At 45.6% G+C, this 18,556-nt stretch overlaps 1 protein-coding gene across 1 annotated transcript in view; it reads left to right on the top strand.

Annotated features, from left to right (window-relative positions):
* The window catches only part of Eif2ak3 (eukaryotic translation initiation factor 2 alpha kinase 3), a 67,659-nt gene extending 50,503 nt beyond the window's left edge, over positions 1-17,156 (top strand). The window contains exons 12-17 of the mRNA XM_028859420.2: positions 1,268-1,417; positions 2,636-3,416; positions 8,188-8,355; positions 12,908-13,009; positions 13,984-14,046; positions 16,019-17,156. Of these exons, the coding sequence (XP_028715253.1) occupies positions 1,268-1,417; positions 2,636-3,416; positions 8,188-8,355; positions 12,908-13,009; positions 13,984-14,046; positions 16,019-16,219 (1,465 nt within the window). The 3' untranslated portion in view covers positions 16,220-17,156. The remainder of the gene's footprint in view (positions 1-1,267; positions 1,418-2,635; positions 3,417-8,187; positions 8,356-12,907; positions 13,010-13,983; positions 14,047-16,018) is intronic.
* Positions 17,157-18,556: the final 1,400 nt, after the last annotated feature.

The raw sequence follows: 18,556 nt of genomic DNA on the forward strand, positions 1-18,556 counted from the left end.
GGCTTCCTGGTTTCTAGCCTAGATTTAAGAAAAAAGAAGAAGAAAAGGAAAAAAAAAAATAGCAAGCTCCAGGTCAGAAAGACCCTGCCTTAAAAGGAATATGATGGACAGTGAGAGTGATAAAGGAGGGTACCCAACTCCTTCCTTAGGCCTTTATGTGTCCACATACACATATGAGCATTTACCAGGATCACACAGCATATATACACAGAAATATATGTGAATTCTTAATATTTCTCCAGAGGCAAGTATAGGAACTATAGTCACAGCATTTCAGAATCACTTCTGTTATAATATATTAGTTGGTGTTCCACTAACGTAACAGAAGAGCAGATAATTCACTTTAAGGTTGTTCGTTTTGGCTTGTTGGTCCCCAGGTTTCAGTTGATGATGAGTTGGCCTTGTTACTTTTTAGCCCGTGACAAGGGAGAGAATGTGTGGTGTAGAAAACAGCTTAACAGTTCATCGTGGCTAGGGAGAGAGGAGAAGACTCAGAACTCAGCAGCTCCCCTTCAAGGGCACACCCCAGTGGACCACTGTATAGTTGCCATCACCTCCCAGGGATGTTCCAAATCCAAACTGCAGTTTGTGGCTTACCGCTAGGAAAACAAGAACAGGCCTGGCCCTGGCGGTGCATGCTTCTCATCCCAGTAGTCAGGAGGTTGGGGTGGGAGGGTCCTGTGTCTCACTGCTGTAACAAATGCCTGGCAAAATCAGCTTCAGAAGGGAGGGTTTGTTTAGCCTCACGGTTTGAAGACATAGTCCACCATGCCAGGGAAGGCGCTGGGACGGGAGTGTGAGGTACCGGGTCACGTTGTGTCTGCAGTCAGGGAGCACAGGGAGAAGGATGCTGCTGCTCGGCTTCCATCCTTCCTTTTGTCTGACAGTTGACAAGTCTTTCTACCTCGTTTAACCTAATCTACATAGATCATCCCTCATTGTGTGCCAGACACTTATCTCCTGGGTGACTCTTCCTCACATGGACCAACAGACCTTTAAGAGTCAGTAGTGACTTTCATTCAGCTAAGAAACTATTTAGATGAGGAAGTAGGTATGTCAGTAGCCATTATTTCCAGAAAGGTGAAAACAAAAACAAAAAAGCACTACACATTTTGTTTTGTTGGTAATTTAGTAGTTAATATGTGCCGAAGGCTAACTATGTTCTTGATTTTACATTCAAAGAGACTTCTATTGCATTCTTTGGTTTTCCCCGTTGGACAGAGAATATTTCAGCTACTGACAGACCCTCCTGTGTTCTGTGTTTCAGGGAGTTGGCACGGGAGAAGGTGATGCGGGAAGTCAAAGCCCTGGCTAAGCTGGAACACCCGGGCATTGTGAGGTACTTCAATGCCTGGCTGGAGACACCGCCGGAGAAGTGGCAAGAGGAGATGGATGAGATCTGGCTGAAGGACGAAAGGTAGCTTGGTTAGACCGACGAACAAATGAGCGTCTCCTCCTAGGTGGCGCTTCGCTGCGAACATGGTGTCCTTCAGTGGCCTGAAAAAGAAAGTGTGGTAGTGTTCTTCCTGTATCACCATGTCATTCTCTCACCCCTTGTTAAGTACCTGAGAGTTAGGCTTTTTCAACATGCTTTTGCTTAGTATGAATAATATTCAAGGGACCCACAGGGGCTTTTCTCAATATGAAATGCTTCTGCGTTTTTTCTTTTTTATGAGGTTTTTATCTTGGCAGTTAACAATTTGTAACTTCATTTTAAATAGTTTTAGGCTATTTCAGGGTTTTTGTTTTGGTTTTGCTTTGTTTTTCGAGATACAGTTTGTCTCTGTAACTCTGACTGTCCTGGAAGTCTCTGTAGACCAGGCTGACCTCCAGCTCAGAGATCTGCCTGCCTCTGCCTCCCAAGTGCTCAGATTCAAGCCGTGCACCACCACTGCCTGGGTGGCTATTTCAGTTTTCAAAAGTACATGTGCTTAGGTAGTCTGCAGACACTCCCCGTGTATGATGTGTTGTGGGAAGCCCCTCAGAAGCACAGTGAAGAATGATGAAGCAACCTGCCCGCAGAGTGTTCAGTCCCTGGAGGTATCTTGTTAAGTAACTCCTGTTATAGACTCCAGGATGAAGGGAAGTGTCCTCTTGTATCAAAGCCTGTGAGCTGCTGTAGTTTGCACAGGGGCTTCAGAATTGTGGCCATCAAAAAACCCTGTCATTGGTGTTGCTCTACTATTTTACACTTTGTACAAAAGGCTGATACACAGAATAACTATTTCAAGTATGTAATTAAGCTCTCAGGACTGGAGAGATGGCTCAGCAGTGAAGATCATTTGCTGCTCTTGCAGAGGACTTGGGTTCAGTTCCCAGCTCACAACGGCCTGTAAGTCCTGTTCCAGGGAATCCAGTGCCCTCTTCTGGCCTCTACAGGCACTGCATACACGAGGTGCACACACAGACAAGAAGGTACACACACAAATTTAAAACAAAATTAGCTTTCCAATTAAATTTTTGAAAAGGAATAGATGGGATGAGATGTTCTTTGTCCCACGTGGCATATTATATTTCCCCCATGTGTTTTTGGTAAGTGTATTTATAATAATGGAAACATTCTAAGCCAAGGTACAGATCAGATAACCTATTCGACACATATTCATTCAAATCTTTGTGTTTCTCCCGCTTTTAGCACAGACTGGCCACTCAGCTCTCCTAGCCCAATGGATGCGCCATCCGTTAAGATCCGGAGAATGGATCCTTTCTCTACAAAAGAACACATTGAAGTCATAGCTCCTTCACCTCAGAGAAGTCGGTCTTTCTCAGTGGGCATTTCCTGTGGCCAGACAAGTTCATCTGAGAGCCAGTTCTCTCCCCTGGAGTTCTCAGGAACAGACTGTGGAGACAACAGCGAGTCAGTGGATGCAGCCCGCAACCTCCATGACAGCTGCCTGACGGGGTGCGACGTGGAAGACGGTACCATGGACGGCAATGATGAGGGGCACTCCTTTGAACTCTGCCCTTCTGAAGCGTCTCCCTACACAAGGTCAAGGGAGGGGACATCCTCTTCCATAGTGTTCGAAGACTCTGGCTGCGACAATGCCTCCAGTAAGGAAGACCCCAGAACGGCCCGGCTGCACAATGGCAACCATTATGTGAATAAGCTAACTGACTTCAAGTACTCTAGCAGCAGATCCTCTTCAGAAGGCACCCTGTCTACCTCTCCCACCAGGCCAACCACTCTGAGTTTAGATTTCACCAAGAACACGGTGGACCAGCTGCAGCCCAGCTCCCCGAAGGTGTACCTGTACATTCAGATGCAGCTGTGCAGAAAGGAGAACCTGAAAGACTGGATGAACCGGCGCTGCAGCATGGAGGAGAGGGAGCACAGCGTGTGTCTGCACATCTTTCTGCAGATCGCAGAGGCCGTGGAGTTTCTGCACAGCAAGGGACTCATGCACAGGGACCTCAAGGTTTGTCTGTCGTCGGAGAACGTCACACCAGGCTTCGGGTGTGACGTCCGCGGTTCAGAGCGGGATTTACAGTTGTCAGTCTTTCACCAGAGTGGAGTGATGTAAAGGCATCAGAGAGCAGCAGTCCGGGAAGGAAATGGGAAAGGAGGAGGTCTCATGTTTGAAGGGTTCAGGCAAACGCATTTTCCTCTATCGCCTGTTCTTTTTTGTTTTACTGTGAAAAGTGTTTCCAGTAGTCCTGATGGGGAAAAGAGTCTCTGACTCAAGTCCACCACGAGCAGTTATACTACATAATCCCTATGCTTTAAAAATATTTTTACAGGGCTGGAGAGATGGCCCAGAGGTTAAGAGCACTGGCTGCTCTTCCAGAGGTCCTGAGTTCAATTCCCCGCAACCGCATGGTGGCTCCCAACCATGGTGCCCTCTTCTGGCATGCAGGCATGCATGCAGGCAGAACACTGTATACATAATAAATAAATAAATCTTTAAAAAAAAAAAACCTCCAGACATTGGTGACACACACCTTTAATCCCAGCACTCAGGAGACAGAGGCAGGTGGGTCTCTGAGTTCGAGGCCAGTCTAGTCTATAGAGTGAGTTTCAGGACAGTCAGGGCTACAGAGAAACCCTGTCTTGAAAAACCAAATTATATGGAGAGAGAGAGAGAGAGAGAGAGAGGTTTTTTCTTTTATTATAGTTATTTAGAGTGCACACTCATGTGTATGGTTGGTATATGTGTGAAAGTCAAAGGACAACTTGTGAGAGTCAATTCTGTTCTTTTACTGTGTGGATACTTCTTACGGCTTTGAATAACCTTGACACAGGTAGCCCTGGGTCTCTATAGCAGCACATGGTGAGAGGAACCTGGGGGAAAGGGAGATGAGTCTTCCCCGGCCAGCTCTGATTTGGGGCAGTAGATGTCCATGTTTTTGCCGCATTGCTGACTGGGAGGGCTTTGAGGGAGAAGCCAACTAGAGGAAGGTGGTAAATGCTTAGCCCTGTGGCTGTAGCTGTGAGACTTAAACCCTGGTCTCAGAGTATACAATATGGAACAGTGCAGCAATACCCTGTGCTGAATTGCATAAAATTCCAAATCCAAGTGGTAGAGCATCCTGTAATCCCAGCACTTAGGAGGCTGAGACAGGAGGACTGATGTGAGTTCAAGGCCAGTCTGGGTCACAAAGTGAGAGCCTGACTCAGTAATGAATATATATATTCACACAGTGTTTCCATAGCATACATTTCTTTTTTTTTTTTTTTTTTTCCGGTTTTTCGAGACAGCGTTTCTCTGTGTAGCTTTGGTGCCTGTCCTGAAACTCACTCTGTAGCCCAGGCTGGCCTCGAACTCACAGAGATCAGCCTGCCTCTGCCTCCCAGGTGCTAGGATTAAAGGCGTGCACCACCACCACCCAGCCATAGCATACATTTCTAAAAACAAGTGTACAGGACTGTAACCAGTTTGCTGATTCTATTTTTCTGGTTTTATTTGAGCGCTTCTTGCCGTGATCCACATGCTCCTGGTGGCCCCCAGTAGGTGTATACGGAACCCATAAACATTTTTTGAGGGAAATGACTTAACTGTTTGGCAGATTTGGCTTCATTTTTAAGTGTGTTAAGTTTTATGTTATGTAACTACAAACTTTTGCTCCAGATACTAGAGCAGCTATAGCAGGCGCTGGTTTCTGGGGCTGGGAGTGTGTCTCCATTGGTAGAGTGCTTGCCTAGCATGCAGGGAGGCCCCGAGTTCAATCCCCACTGTCGGCCACTGGTGTTCCAGGCCAACCTGGACTACATGAGACCGTCGTTATCTTTGGAATACAAAGTTGCTTTCTTCTAAAATCATCAAAAAATTTAAAAAATTCTTAATGCGTTTTAAGAGTTTGAGGAGAAAATAGGAATAAGAACTGGACAGAACCCCTGTGCTCCGACGTACCTGGCACTCGTTATAAGTGCTCACCGTGCTTCGGAAGTTTGGTGTGGGTCCAGACTGGGGGCCATGGATTCTTCCGCACGAAATGAAAAGTTTAGGGGTGATTCCTTTGGTTGGAATGGAGAGGATGTCTTACTCAGAGAGACCCTGAGCTTGAGAAGCTGTTGAGGTGTGAGTACGGTCAACCTTCCTCACAAGTGTGCACGGTCCGCGTGGGCTTTACCGCCTGTCTACAGAAGCAGCAAGGTGAAAGCCACAGCCGATGCCTTTGCTAACAGTAATGTCCTGCTGGTTTTATAATGCGAGCAAGGTGTAGGGGAAAGGTTTGCTCAACACTCCGATGTTGTGGAAAGATTCCTCCCTATTTGTATATGTGCCAGAAAAAATCCCAAACGAAAGTTAATTTTCCCTCTAGTGTTTTTAAAAATATAAAATGATTTATTCCTTTGAAAAGGCAGCCATTTCAAAGATGTCTAGAATGCTGAAAAAAACACCACCAGGAATTTTTCCCTGGCTGAATTTTTCCTTGCTGTGTTCCGACCCAAGGCGTCGATGTTAAGTCTTCTAGGCTTTCCCTCCACACACAGTTTGGTCACATGTCTGTCGTCTGTCTGACGTCATGTCTGACACTGCCCCTCCAGCCTTCTGTTTTCTTTGAGCTTGTCTCAACCTGTTTCTCCTTTGTCAGCCTCATCACTCCCAGGTCATTTGTCCTCTGGTTGCTAATGTGGTCCAAACCACGCCCACCTAGATCCCTCGCCCCAGCCTCAGAGCAGTGCCTGGCATGTTCTGGACTCTTGCTTCATTTTATTTTGGATTTTCTTTTGCTTGCCCCCGAAAGCATTAGTACTGACTAAGCCCACAGGACTGTCAGCCATTCAACAAAACTGTTGGGGATTCGGATACAGTGTCAGCCGGGATCAGACCATCTGGGGAGCACACATTCTCTTCTCCCTCTTTCTTCTTTCCACTTCTAGCCAGGCTCTCCTGTCACAGACTCAGGATGGCAGCCAGTGGCTCTCGGACATGTTTTGCCTTTTAAGCTTTCTGGAGGGCTTTTGGTAGGAGGTGGTAAGACAAGTTTTTCTTTCCCCCAAGTTGGCCAGAAATCCTAAGCCTTGTTCTCAGTAAACCAGGGACCATAGCCCATGCCTCCACTGGACTCCTCGGCAGAAAAGGAATTGGGCAAACTGGCGTTGCTACATAAGCGGAAAGAAGGGAGTTCACAAAGTCAGGATGCTTCTAAGAAAAGCACCGGAGGGATGCTAGGAAGACAAGCGCGGCCTCTTAAGAGTTCAGTCAGTAATTGCTGTCGGCAAATGGGAGCAGGGCACCGGGGATGTGGCTCAGTTGTTGGAGTGCTTGTCTAGCATGCATGAAGCCGTGTTTGATCCCCAGCACCACGTGAAAGGAAGAAACACCAGAATGTTAAGGTCATCCTCAGCTCCAGAGTGAGGTTGAGACCAGCCTGGGCTACTTGAGACTCAAGAGAAACAGAGGCAGAGGGTGTTAGTTCCAACACAAGTCCCACTTTTGGTAGCTCTCCCATGGTAGTCCTGGGGCCTTGGGTTGGATCTGTGGCCCGGCAGGGGAAGGGGAGAAAGGGAGGGAGAGAGCCAGGGTCCTTCATTGCTTCTGCTCTGGGGCTATTGGTGAGAAGTTCTGGGTTATTTCTCCAGATTCCAGTTACAGGAACCTCGTTGTCTCACGGTCCGAGTTTTATAATGGTGTCTTAGGAACCAAGGGAAGTGTTATTTCCTGGCAGTGTCGGAAGTATTATTTTAGTAAAAGGTTCGATTTTAGGGGTTAGGTGGCCCCTCTTTCGGGCTTCAACACCTCTCTCACTTGTATCACTGTTGCCTGGGGGAAAGTGATAGATGTCATGTAGAGGACCTGGAGTTGGAGCTCACGTGACAGTTGGATAGCTGCATCTAATATGCAAATTCAAGTGGGAGTTTAGAACTCAGGACAAAGGCCCAAGTGTGATTGATGGCATAGGAGCGGCCCCCCCCCCCCGCGGTGTTTAGAAGCAGGGTATACAGCAGTCACGAGTTGTGATTCCCCTTGATGGGCTGTTGGGCTGTTTCCCCCTCGGACACAGACCGGATGAGAGGTGTGTTACATTTATAAGATGGTCAGATCGTGATCATCTACCATAGAGTAAGGCATGAGGATACGGCAGCAGAGACAGAGCCAGGCTGCCTGAGTTCAATTCTTGGCCTTAACACTTGCTGGCTGGGGCTTTGGTTTCCACATCTAGAGAGTGGAGGACAAACAGTGGTTTTCAAAGGGTTGTGTTACACGCGTTAGTAGTAAACTGATTAGACAGTACTTGGTTTTCTTCCTTAAACATACATCATATTCTTCCTCCTCCCCCAGCTCCTCCCAGAGCCTTCTCCACCTCCCTACCCACCCACCCAACCTCCTGTCCTACCCCCACTCTCTCTCTCTGTTGTTTTGTTTTGTTTTGTTTTTTGTTTTGTTTTGTTTTTAGAGACAAAGTTTCTTTGTGTAGCCCTTGGCTGTCCTGGAACTCACTCTCTGTAGACCAGGCTGGCCTTGAACTCACAGAGATCCACCTGCCTCTGTGAGTGTTGGGATTAAAGCAGTGCACCACCACTGCCCGGCATTACTCTCTCTTAATATCAAAAACGAAAGATGGAATCTAATTTGTGTTGATCGGCTGCTCCTCTTCTTGGGGACAATGGCTCATTTTAAAGAATCATATACTTTAGAATATCTGCTGCGTCTTCTGTTTCTTTTCTGAAGTCATAAAATTCTTTTGACTTTTTTCCCTTCTCTGTGTGTACTCACTGTGCTTCCCCGCCCCTTATTTCCCTAGCCTTCCAACATATTCTTCACCATGGATGATGTGGTCAAAGTTGGGGACTTTGGACTAGTGACTGCCATGGACCAAGATGAAGAAGAGCAGACTGTTCTGACTCCAATGCCAGCCTATGCCACACACACAGGACAAGTGGGGACCAAGCTCTACATGAGCCCAGAGCAGGTGAGTCTTCAGACTTGTAGTTAGCCAGGCAGTGAGATAGTTGTGCTGATGAGTCTTCTCCATGTCCTCCGTACAGTATCCAGGAATGCACAGCCTAAAAATTATGAAAGTAATTCTGCCCCAGGGAGCACAACTCCATCCACCCTGGGGTTGGAGTGAGAAAATACTATCATGACACACGCTTTCACCTCTGAACAAGAGCCTGGAGAGAGACTTAGAGAGCCAGGCATGGTGGCTCATGGAAGTAATCCAAGCAGTCAGGAGGCTGGAGCAGGAGGATTGCCATGAGTTCAAATCCAGCCTAGGTCACAGAATGAAACCTGTTTCAAAAACCCAAAGAGAAAGAGATGGAGTGTGAGGAAGAGGACATCAACAGTGTGTTAAACAAATAATGAAAGAAATGAAAAAATACTGAAATGTATAGAAGTTTTCAAAGTCTGTTTGGACTTAAATTTGCTGACTTTGTATTTGTTTTGGTTCTGAGACAGGGTCTCGTATAGCTCAGGCCTTGAACCCCCTACTTCCTGCCTCTACCTCGTACATTTGTCTTATTGCGTGAGCCGCCATTGCTGATGCACAGTAGCGGTTTGTGCTCAGCACGGGGAGAGGAGCCCTAGGAGAGCAAACCAACCTAAGATAATAAAACAGCATCACCAGATTGTTTTAATTGTTTTGAATCAAAACAGTAGGTTTCTCTAGCAGATCAACTTAAGAGAAGCAAAAGTAAACTTAAAAGGATACAGCAGAGATTTTATGAGCCAGAGAGAGAGAGAAATCAGTTGGCTAAGTAAACGGACTGTCTTCATCAAATGATGTAGCTAAGACTTAGTGAAAGAAAGATAAAATAACAGTAGAATATAAAAATCTTCTAAGTATACATCTGTGTCCCAGGGAGGAAGGACCAGGAGAACCATGAACTGTCCACAGCCGTTACTTCTGACCTGAGTGAGGGAACTTGGAATTTCAACCTATTGTGTATTTTCTTCACTTCTCTATTCTTATACATCAGCATATTACCAGAATTGATATAAGAAGCGTTTTCATTGCCTTTTAAACATCCATCATCAACTGACAAGATGGCTCTGTGGGTAAAGGCACTTGCCACCAACCCAGTTTCTGTCCTTGAGACCCACATGGTAGAATGAAGGACCAGTCCCACTAGTTGTCACCTGACCTGCACAGGAACACAGTGACATGTGTGCACCCACAACAATAAATAAACTTCAAAAATTAACAAATAATTTATGATTAGCCCTTGTTTACAGGGTCAGAAATAATGTTTACCTTTAAATATTGTAGAAGCAAAGTAGGAGTTACTGACTCTGGGTGCTTCTTAGTGGGGAGCTCACTACAAAAGAGTACCCTGACAGCCAGAGCACCCACCCACCCATTCACCCCCTGCTGGCATGTACGTGTATTCTTCTCATAGCGTTTCCAACTCTCTGAAATGATCCTTTCTGTCTAAAACATAAGCTATTAAAGTTAGTATCTTGCTACGCTACATGAAGGCAGGGTCTACTTGTAAGAACTAGTGAGACCAGCAGGAAAAGACAGTGGTGGGGGGGGTCAACAAATGAAGCAGGATACTTTGATAATAAAAAAAAAATTTAAAGTTAATTTCAAATCATTATTTTCCTTGAAGAACATGGGTGGGAAGCCAAACACAAGGAATTTAATCATGGTAATATGCAAAAAAAAAATCTACCAGATAATTTTACGTAACAGTATTTATATCAATAAGAATATATACACACATGTATGTAGGTAGGTATAGATTTACAGAGAGGAGTAAATAATTAGGTTCCCATGCAGGAAAACAACAGAACAACAAAACGTTGTTGCCTGCCTTCTCTTTTTTTAAATTCTGCTGCCTAAAACAGTGCCTGGACTGGAACAGGTGGGAGTTTACATCTGTGGATGAGCGGACAGGGAAAGGTGCCACAGAGCCTAAGGACCTGGGTTCAATCCCCAGGATCCACTGAGGGTGGATGCCCTCTGACCTTCTCATGTGCACATGTATGCTTTTCTCACACAAAAAGATGAATAACTGTAACGTGACCAGAGGAGAGGGGATCTAAAACAGGTGTAAGAAAGGGACAGGAAAGATCATCCAGAGGTTAGGAACACTCTGCTTTTTCCCAGAACCAGAGTTCAGTTCCCAGGACCAGAGTTTAGGTCCTGGTGCCCATGCAGGGTGGCTCACAACTGCCGGTAAATTTTAGGGACCTGATGCTCTCTTTTGGCCTCAGCAGGCACCACCAACCACCCCCAGACACATGCACATAAATTAAAATAAATAAATCTTCTAATAAATAAAAGCAGGTGGGCACCACTCTGTGATTATGCTTTGTCTCCAGATACAGATGTGGGGGAGGGGTGGGTGTAGGATGGGCAGAGGTTGCCACTCAAAAGACAAGATTGAGGACAAACGATGGTTTACTTGCTCTTACTGAAAATGCTGAAAAACACCAGGTGTAGTCGTAGTGTACGCCTGTAATCCCAAAACTCAGGACACTGAAGCAGGGTTGCAGGTTCAAGTCTAGCTTAGGCTACCTAGCAAGTTCCAGGCCAGCCTGGGTGACATTACAAAACATGTCACAAAGACAGAAGAAGGGTCTGAGAGAGGGAAAGAAGACAAAACTACAAATGTAGGCTAGCTAGAGAAACTATGTTATGCAGTAAGTACACAGCAATTAAGATGCAGCCGGGATTCCCGGGTCTCCCAGTCCCTGTCGTAAACCAGGAGTCGGGGTCTAGCTTTGCAAGCCTTCAAAAGAAATGTGGTGACTGGGAATTGTCCTGATTCTTTCTTTCAAAGGCCATGTCTGGCAATACTCTAGTTGTTGCCCAACCTGCTGCCCTCTTCTGGGCAATAAACTGTTCTTCAAAGGTCTCTTCAGACAATAGTTCAGGCTCCACAAATTCATAGAATTAAAATATATACAACAAATTGTAAGTCTCAATATTTTATGATCCAGTAATGGGTTAATAATATTTTTTTCTCTTATATATTAATCTGTCTTCTATGTAGGGAATGTGGAAAATACAGGAATTTATAATAAAGAAAAGGGCATTTACTAAAAATACACATAAAACATTGTCATTCCAGCTACATGCACATACATTTATCTCATATAAAGCAAAAAAAAAAAAAATTTTTTTTGTTGGAAACCAGAACTGGGACTGTTTTCACATATTCCTGGACATCCTTAGATGGCACTTTCAGCTCTGAAGCATTCACTCCGTTCAGATTGCTCTGTGTTTGATTCAGACATTAAAGTTAGTGTCAGTTTTGCTGTTAGGCTTGTCACTTGGACAAGAGGCTGCCCCAGCCTCTGTCACATCTCCATCCACCCTGCCATGGACAGAATTGGATGGGATTAATCATCAGCTGTCCAGGTGCCTCCAGTGAACGGTCAATTTACACCATCCAAATAGTCTGAGGTATCTTTCTTCCCTGTGCCCCTGTGGGCAATGTCCTTGAACACATTTTCTTTGAACCTTTCCTAAGCCACAGAGATGGGGGTGGGGCAGGCAAGGGACTGTGCAGATGGATTGCTATAGTCACTTTAGAAGTAGGGTGACCGAGCTGATACAGTCCCTGGAACTTTCCACCTGCTGTTTTGTGAGCAGAAGCAAAGCCATCTGCATAGAAGGAACCAGAGAGGCAGATACCTAGAGTGGTGGAGAGGAGAGGAGACGATGGCCTCACCCCTGACAGCTGCTCCGCCACCCAGCACGTTTCCCCTCTCCCTCCCCTAGTGGAGCAGTTCTGCGGTGAGCCAGGTCCAGAGCTGTTTACCTGCAGTCAAGTAACTGGCCTAAGGAAGTGTCCATAAATGAAAGGGCTCCTCCCTGAGGCACCAGGAGTTCGCTTTGCATTTGAACCGGGCTTTCCCTAATAGAGCAGACCAGTTGTGATTCATTGCTTCGTGGTATCAGGAATTTATTGAGGGCCTCCTCTATACTTAGCCCAGTGCTGAAAGATGAGAAAGGAACACAAAGGCAGCAGGTCTCTTCCCTGCCAGGACTGGGAAAGAAAAAGAAATATGCACATGAAAAATAGAGCTATGCATACAAAGCAGTCTGCAATTAAGTGCGTAATGAAGGCTCCCAGGTTGATTAGTGGCTTGGAGTAATGACCGTCTTCAGGAGTCTTCAGGACTACGGTGATTAGAAATGAGATTGGCTTCAGATAGGGTCGCTTTGAAAAGCTTCACCTCAGGGGGGCCGAGCAGCCCTTAGAGGCTCCAGCACACAAGGCTCCAGGTTTCTGCCGATTTTGCTGATGCATATCTCAAGCCTTACCTGGGCTTTCCCTCTGTAATGCTGAGTGGTGTAATTACACCTGCCCACAGTGGAAGAGGCCGGGGAGGGGGGCTTAGCAGTTAACTCTTTGCTAGCACTTTGACACATACACTTCTACCCAGAGGTACTGAGTCAGCTCTGGGCCTCAGTGATGCTGTCATAGCAACTGTGTTCGTCTCTGCGTTAATGCTGAGATGATGTGCTCCTCTGGGGTGATTTCTTACGTATTTTTATGCTATTTCAGATTCATGGAAACAACTACTCCCATAAAGTGGACATCTTCTCTTTGGGCTTGATTCTGTTTGAGTTACTTTACCCATTCAGCACTCAGATGGAGCGAGTCAGGGTAAGTACATCTGACTCCCAAAAGGATGGAAAGAGAAAATCATTGAACATGTACAAGAGTTTTTAAAGATGGTTATGTTTATTTTTAAATTTGTGAACTATGTGTATGCGTGTGCGTCTGAGTGTGACAGGGCAGGGACCCCAGTGTCAGAGGCTTCTGATCCTCCTGGAGCTGGAGTTACACGCAGTTGTAAGCAGCTCAGCCGAACTCTCCAGCACCATCAGATAGTTAGCTGGGAGCAGAAGGGATCATGTGGACAACAGGGTTAGTCTGAGCTGTTCCTTGGCATAAATTCATCATAGTCTTACCAGTGTTTTGCATTTGGTACCTTTGTGATCAGTGCAAAGCCAGAGGGAGCTGCAGGGGTGACATGAAGGGAGAAGGACACAGTGACAGTCGGCTGGAGGACACTAGTCCAGAGGACAAGTGGCTGTGCCCTCCCAGACTTCAGTGCTGGCGAATGACACATGGCTGGGTTTTTCCTTCTCAGAACAAATCATGACCATAGGTTTTCAGGCTCACAGTACTAGCTGGGCGTGGTGGTGCACACCTTGAATCCCAGCACTTGGGAACCAGAGACAGGCAGAGATCTCCTTGTGTTTGAGGCTGGCCTGATCTGCGTAGCTTTCCAGGACAGTCAGGGCTACTAGCTACCAAGTGAGCTCTGTCTAAACAAAACAAAAAAAGAGATCCAACCAAATCCAGAATCAAATCTGTAGAGTTATCAGTTCTTCGAAGACACTATTGAGAACGTGGAGAGTTTGGGCTGGAAGGAAGGCTCAATGGTTGAAAGCCTTTGCACAAACACACAGACATATGCACACACGTAATGCACATAGACACGTACATTAGTAAAAAGTGAAAAGTTGGGCTGGGGTGCTATCAGTGGAGAATATTTGCCTAGCATGTGTGAGAAAGGGATCCATAGGAAAAATAAAGTTGAAAGATTAAACACTATTTTTCTTTCTTTTTAGACCTTAACCGATGTAAGAAATCTAAAGTTTCCACCACTGTTTACTCAGAAATATCCCCGAGAGGTATGTATAGTTCTCAGCTTCTTTCTCCAAAATTGTATTCAGTGCTTAAATTGTTCTTAAAGACACCCATAAACACAAAGGGTCCTTAGCAGTCAGCTGGTCAGCTTCCCCTTTTCAGATGAGACACTTGATGTTCTAGAGCAGTGGTTTTCAACCTGTGGGTTGTGACCTCTTTGGGGTCAAAGGACCCTTTCCCAGTGGTCACCTAAGACCATCAGAAAACACAGATGTTTACATTACAATTCATAACAGTAGCAAAATTACAGTTACGAAGTGGCAACAAAGATAATCTTATGGTTGGGGCCACCACAACACGAGGAGCTGTATTAAAGGGTCGAAGCCTTAGGAAGGCTGAGCACCACGGCTCTAGAGGACCATTTGTTAGGACTGCCCTCAACCCAGGGGCCTGCAGAGGACAGACTGCCTTCATCATCCCTCAGGCTGACTTCATAAAGCGCCTGCACAGGAGCAGCCATGTTACATTAACTCTTTCTGTTGGTGACTTGCTTATCTTGGGAGCTGGACAGATGGCTCAGCAGTTAAGAGCAATGACTGCTCTTGCAGAGGACCTTGGTTCGATTCCCAGCACCTACATGGCAGCTCACAACTGTCTGTAACTACAGTTCCAGGGGACCCAGCACCCTTCCACAGGCAAAACAAACACCAATGCACATAAAAATTAAGAATTTTACATTTAAAAAGGGCTTATCTTAAACAAAAGGCCCAGTGGCTGTTGACTCCAGGTGTGGGAGTAGGCCACACAGAAAGTGGTTTAGAAGATTAGGGGAAGATTAAGCTGGTCTTCATGTTAAAAAAAAAAACTCTCAAGTTGTCATTTCTTTTTGTAACTTTTTTCCCATAGTGTGTTTAGGTCCACAAGCGTATTGCTTTAATATTTACACATTGATAAACCTGACTTGTAAAATGCTTTATCAAGATTATTGTAGATCATGTGTATTCGTAAGATGAATTTATTTTTAGAATCAGGTGACATCTGCACCTCAAGGATGTGATTCGAAAACCTTTCCTTTCATTATAAAAACACCGTTTACACTCAGATAGCCTCTGTGCATTTGCAGCCCGGTTGATAGACTAAATCCATCCGGCTGCCTGTTTGTAAATTTAGTGTGTGTGTGTGTGTGTGTGTGTGTGTGTGTGTGTGTGTGTGTGTGTATACATATCAAAGTTAGAGGACAGCTTTGGGGTTTAGTTCTCTCCACCATGTGGGTTTTAAGGAGACAGCTCAGGTCATCAGGCTTGCAGCGAGGGCCATGGAAATGGCTCAGTGGGTAGGAGTGCTTATCGAGGACCCAGCTTTGAATCCCCAGCAACCACACAGAAAGCTGGACATGCCTACACACACATTTTTAACTTAGCATTGTAGAGGGCAGAGACAGGAGAGCCTCTGGGGCGTGTTGGCTGCCAGCCTGGCTCCAGGTTCAGTGAGAGACCCTGTTTCAAAGGAATACGATGGAGTGTGACAGAGCAGGATCCTGGCATCCTCCCCAGGTCTCTGCGGGTGCTGAAGGGCACACACACACACACACACACACACACACACGCACGCGCACACACACACACACACTGATGGAACACAGCCGTGCTCTTTACATATTCTCGATGGCTGTGCTGCTTTGGGGCTTGAGTGTCAGCTGACTAATCTGATGTGGTTCACACACTTCAAATGGTTACAGAGACGTTTGGCTGTAGCTGAGGCTATAGGTAAATAAAGACCATTTCCCTCCCACCTTCAGAGCCCTGTGTCCCAGCTCCTCTACTGCAGATTGAGTGTGTGTGTGTGTGTGTGTGTGTGTGCGCGCGCGCGTGCGTGTAGGGTTGCATATATGCACCCAAGTGTGAGTATGTGAGTGTACGCATATATATCTATGTGTTTGTTATTTTCCATGACTTAAAGGACTGCTTGATAATCTAAAGCTAGGACTTTTAACACAAAACCATTTTTGTGTCTCAGCATATGATGGTTCAAGACATGCTCTCTCCATCACCCACGGAGCGGCCTGAAGCCACAAACATCATTGAAAATGCTGTATTTGCGGACTTGGAGTTTCCCGGGAAAACGGTTCTAAGACAGCGGTCCCGCTCCATGAGTTCATCCGGAACAAAGCATTCCAGACAGCCCAGCTGCTCGCACAGCCCACTGCCCGGCAACTAGCCTTCAGCTGTGCCAGCACCTCGAAGGTGGCGAGGAGCAGGCACCGGGAGGAATGTGGCTCTCCACAGCGGTGGACTCAGACTTCATGCTTTGATCAATTTGATTTGGGACCAGTTTTCTAAGTCAGCCTGGATTATGGGCCTAATCCAGTTTTCTCTTAACTACACTTCCAGGAAAGGGCTATGTAATGACATGTGGACTTGCTCCTTGTTGGTGTCCCAAAACTAGGTCAAGCTTTAGAAACCTCACCTTTTGCCAGCAGGTAGAAGCGCCCCCTGAAATGATCTGAACTAGAAATACCTTTATAGCACAGAAGAGTCAAGACTTCCCACATGGTGACTCCGCTCTAGAAACGCGCTCTCTAGAGATGCAAGGGGACTGTTAGAAAGCGGACTCGTCCATTTTGTCCCAGGTGGGGACCTGACATGTCTGCACCATTGGAAGGCACAGAGCACAAGCTGGGTCGAGGGTCGAGTCGGTGCTGTCCTAGTCTGTCTGCAGCATTGAGTAGCTTCATTCTTTAGGTGGTTATAGGAGTGTCATGAGCTTTTTGTACTTTTTACCTCCAGTAATGAGAAAATGAAGCTTTTTAGGTATTGGTCTAAGGCTCTGATTTGAGGGTTTAAAAAAAAAACTGTAGTAAGAAATGGATCTTCTATTACAACTAACTTCTTCAATTATGTAATTTTTATCCTCATAGAATCCTATCTTATATGTAATACAAGTGGGTACATCCCCAAACTGATTATAGGTAAGTTTAATCATCTCAACTTGCTAACATGTTTTCATTTTTCCTGTAAATATGTTTATTTTTTATTTATAAAAATTCTGAAATCAATCCATTTGGGTTGGTGGTGTACAGAACACACATTAAGTGTGTTAACTATTATGACTTCTTTCAAGTCTAAATGATTTAATAAAAATTTTTTAAATTATATTTACAGTTGACTCTTATTTTAGAGAGTTCTCAAATGATTTTCTGACTTTACAAAATGGGATCATAAGGCTCTGAAAGGTTATGCCCCTTACTTTCAAGACAATGTATTCTTTTAATTTTTTTAAAGTTTTTTTTATTAATGTATATGTATGTATATCTGCCCCGTGTGCATGGGTGCCAGCAGAGGCTAAAAGAAGATGTTAGATCCCCTGGAGCTGGTTGTGAGCCATCTGATGTGGGTGCTGGGAACCGAACTCAGGTCCTCTGGAAGAGCAGCAAATGCTCTGAACTGCTGAGTCCTCTCTCCAGCTCCATGAAAACTTATTCTTAAGCTATTCAAGACAAGTGTCTTTTCTGTTACTTCCCAAGGTCACAGGATTCATAATCAAAGATAGGTTCTGTGCCCCACTCCATGCCAAGGACTGGGAATATAGAGGACCATACCCCAAAGTGAGAGCTCAAAGAGAAAAGGAAGGTGGTATTGCTAATTAGGTCAATAGGCCTAATTCCCAACTGTGCCTGTCTGTCTTTGCCTGTTGCTGAGATAAAACCCTCAAGGAGGAACTGGCTCACAGTCCCAAGGTTCAGTTCCTCACAGTGGGGAAGTCAACTCATCAGGCGTGGGGGATAGCTAGTCACATAACATCCAGCACAGGAAGTAGAGGGGAATTCATGAATGCTGATGCCCAGCCGACTTTCTCTATTTTATTACAGCCCAGGATCCCCTACTGAGGGAATGCTCCTGCCCCAAATTAAGATGAGTCTTCTCACATCAATAAACCCAATCAAGACAACCCTCCACAGATGCCCAGGGGCCCATCTCCCAAGTGATTCTAGATTCTGTCAAGGTGGCAGCACCATCTCAGTGCCCATGAAACCATGTGGCACTCTGAGCTGATAAATGCAAACCAACTAGTCACAGCCATGTGATATATCTACACCCAAGGGCTTGCTGAAGGCTCGGTCTCTGACATTCAGAGGCAGAACTTCGGAGATTTGGAAAAGTGATTGGCTCCTGAGGGCATGAGTCTGATCAATGGACTGACTCATAATTAGATGGACTGGGGCCTGAAGAAACAAGTCACTGGTTAAGAACTATTAACCTGCGTTTGGTTTCCAAAACCACAAAGCTGCAATTCCGAGGGATCCGGTGTTCTCTTCTGACCTAGGGCTCCTGCACACATGTGGTACACATATATAACCTCAATCATGCACCCACACACACACACACACACTTTTGTTTTTTTAATTAAAGTTTTTTTTTTAATGTATATGAGTGCTCTATTGACTTTATGCCAGAAGAGGCATCAGATCTTACTATATACATGGTTGTGAGTCACCATATAGGTGCTGGGAATTGAACTCAGGACCTCTGGAAGAACAGCCAGTGCTCTTAACCT

The sequence above is a fragment of the Peromyscus leucopus genome, chromosome 3 (genome assembly GCF_004664715.2).
Source record: "Peromyscus leucopus breed LL Stock chromosome 3, UCI_PerLeu_2.1, whole genome shotgun sequence".
NCBI classification, from domain to species: Eukaryota; Metazoa; Chordata; class Mammalia; order Rodentia; family Cricetidae; genus Peromyscus; species Peromyscus leucopus.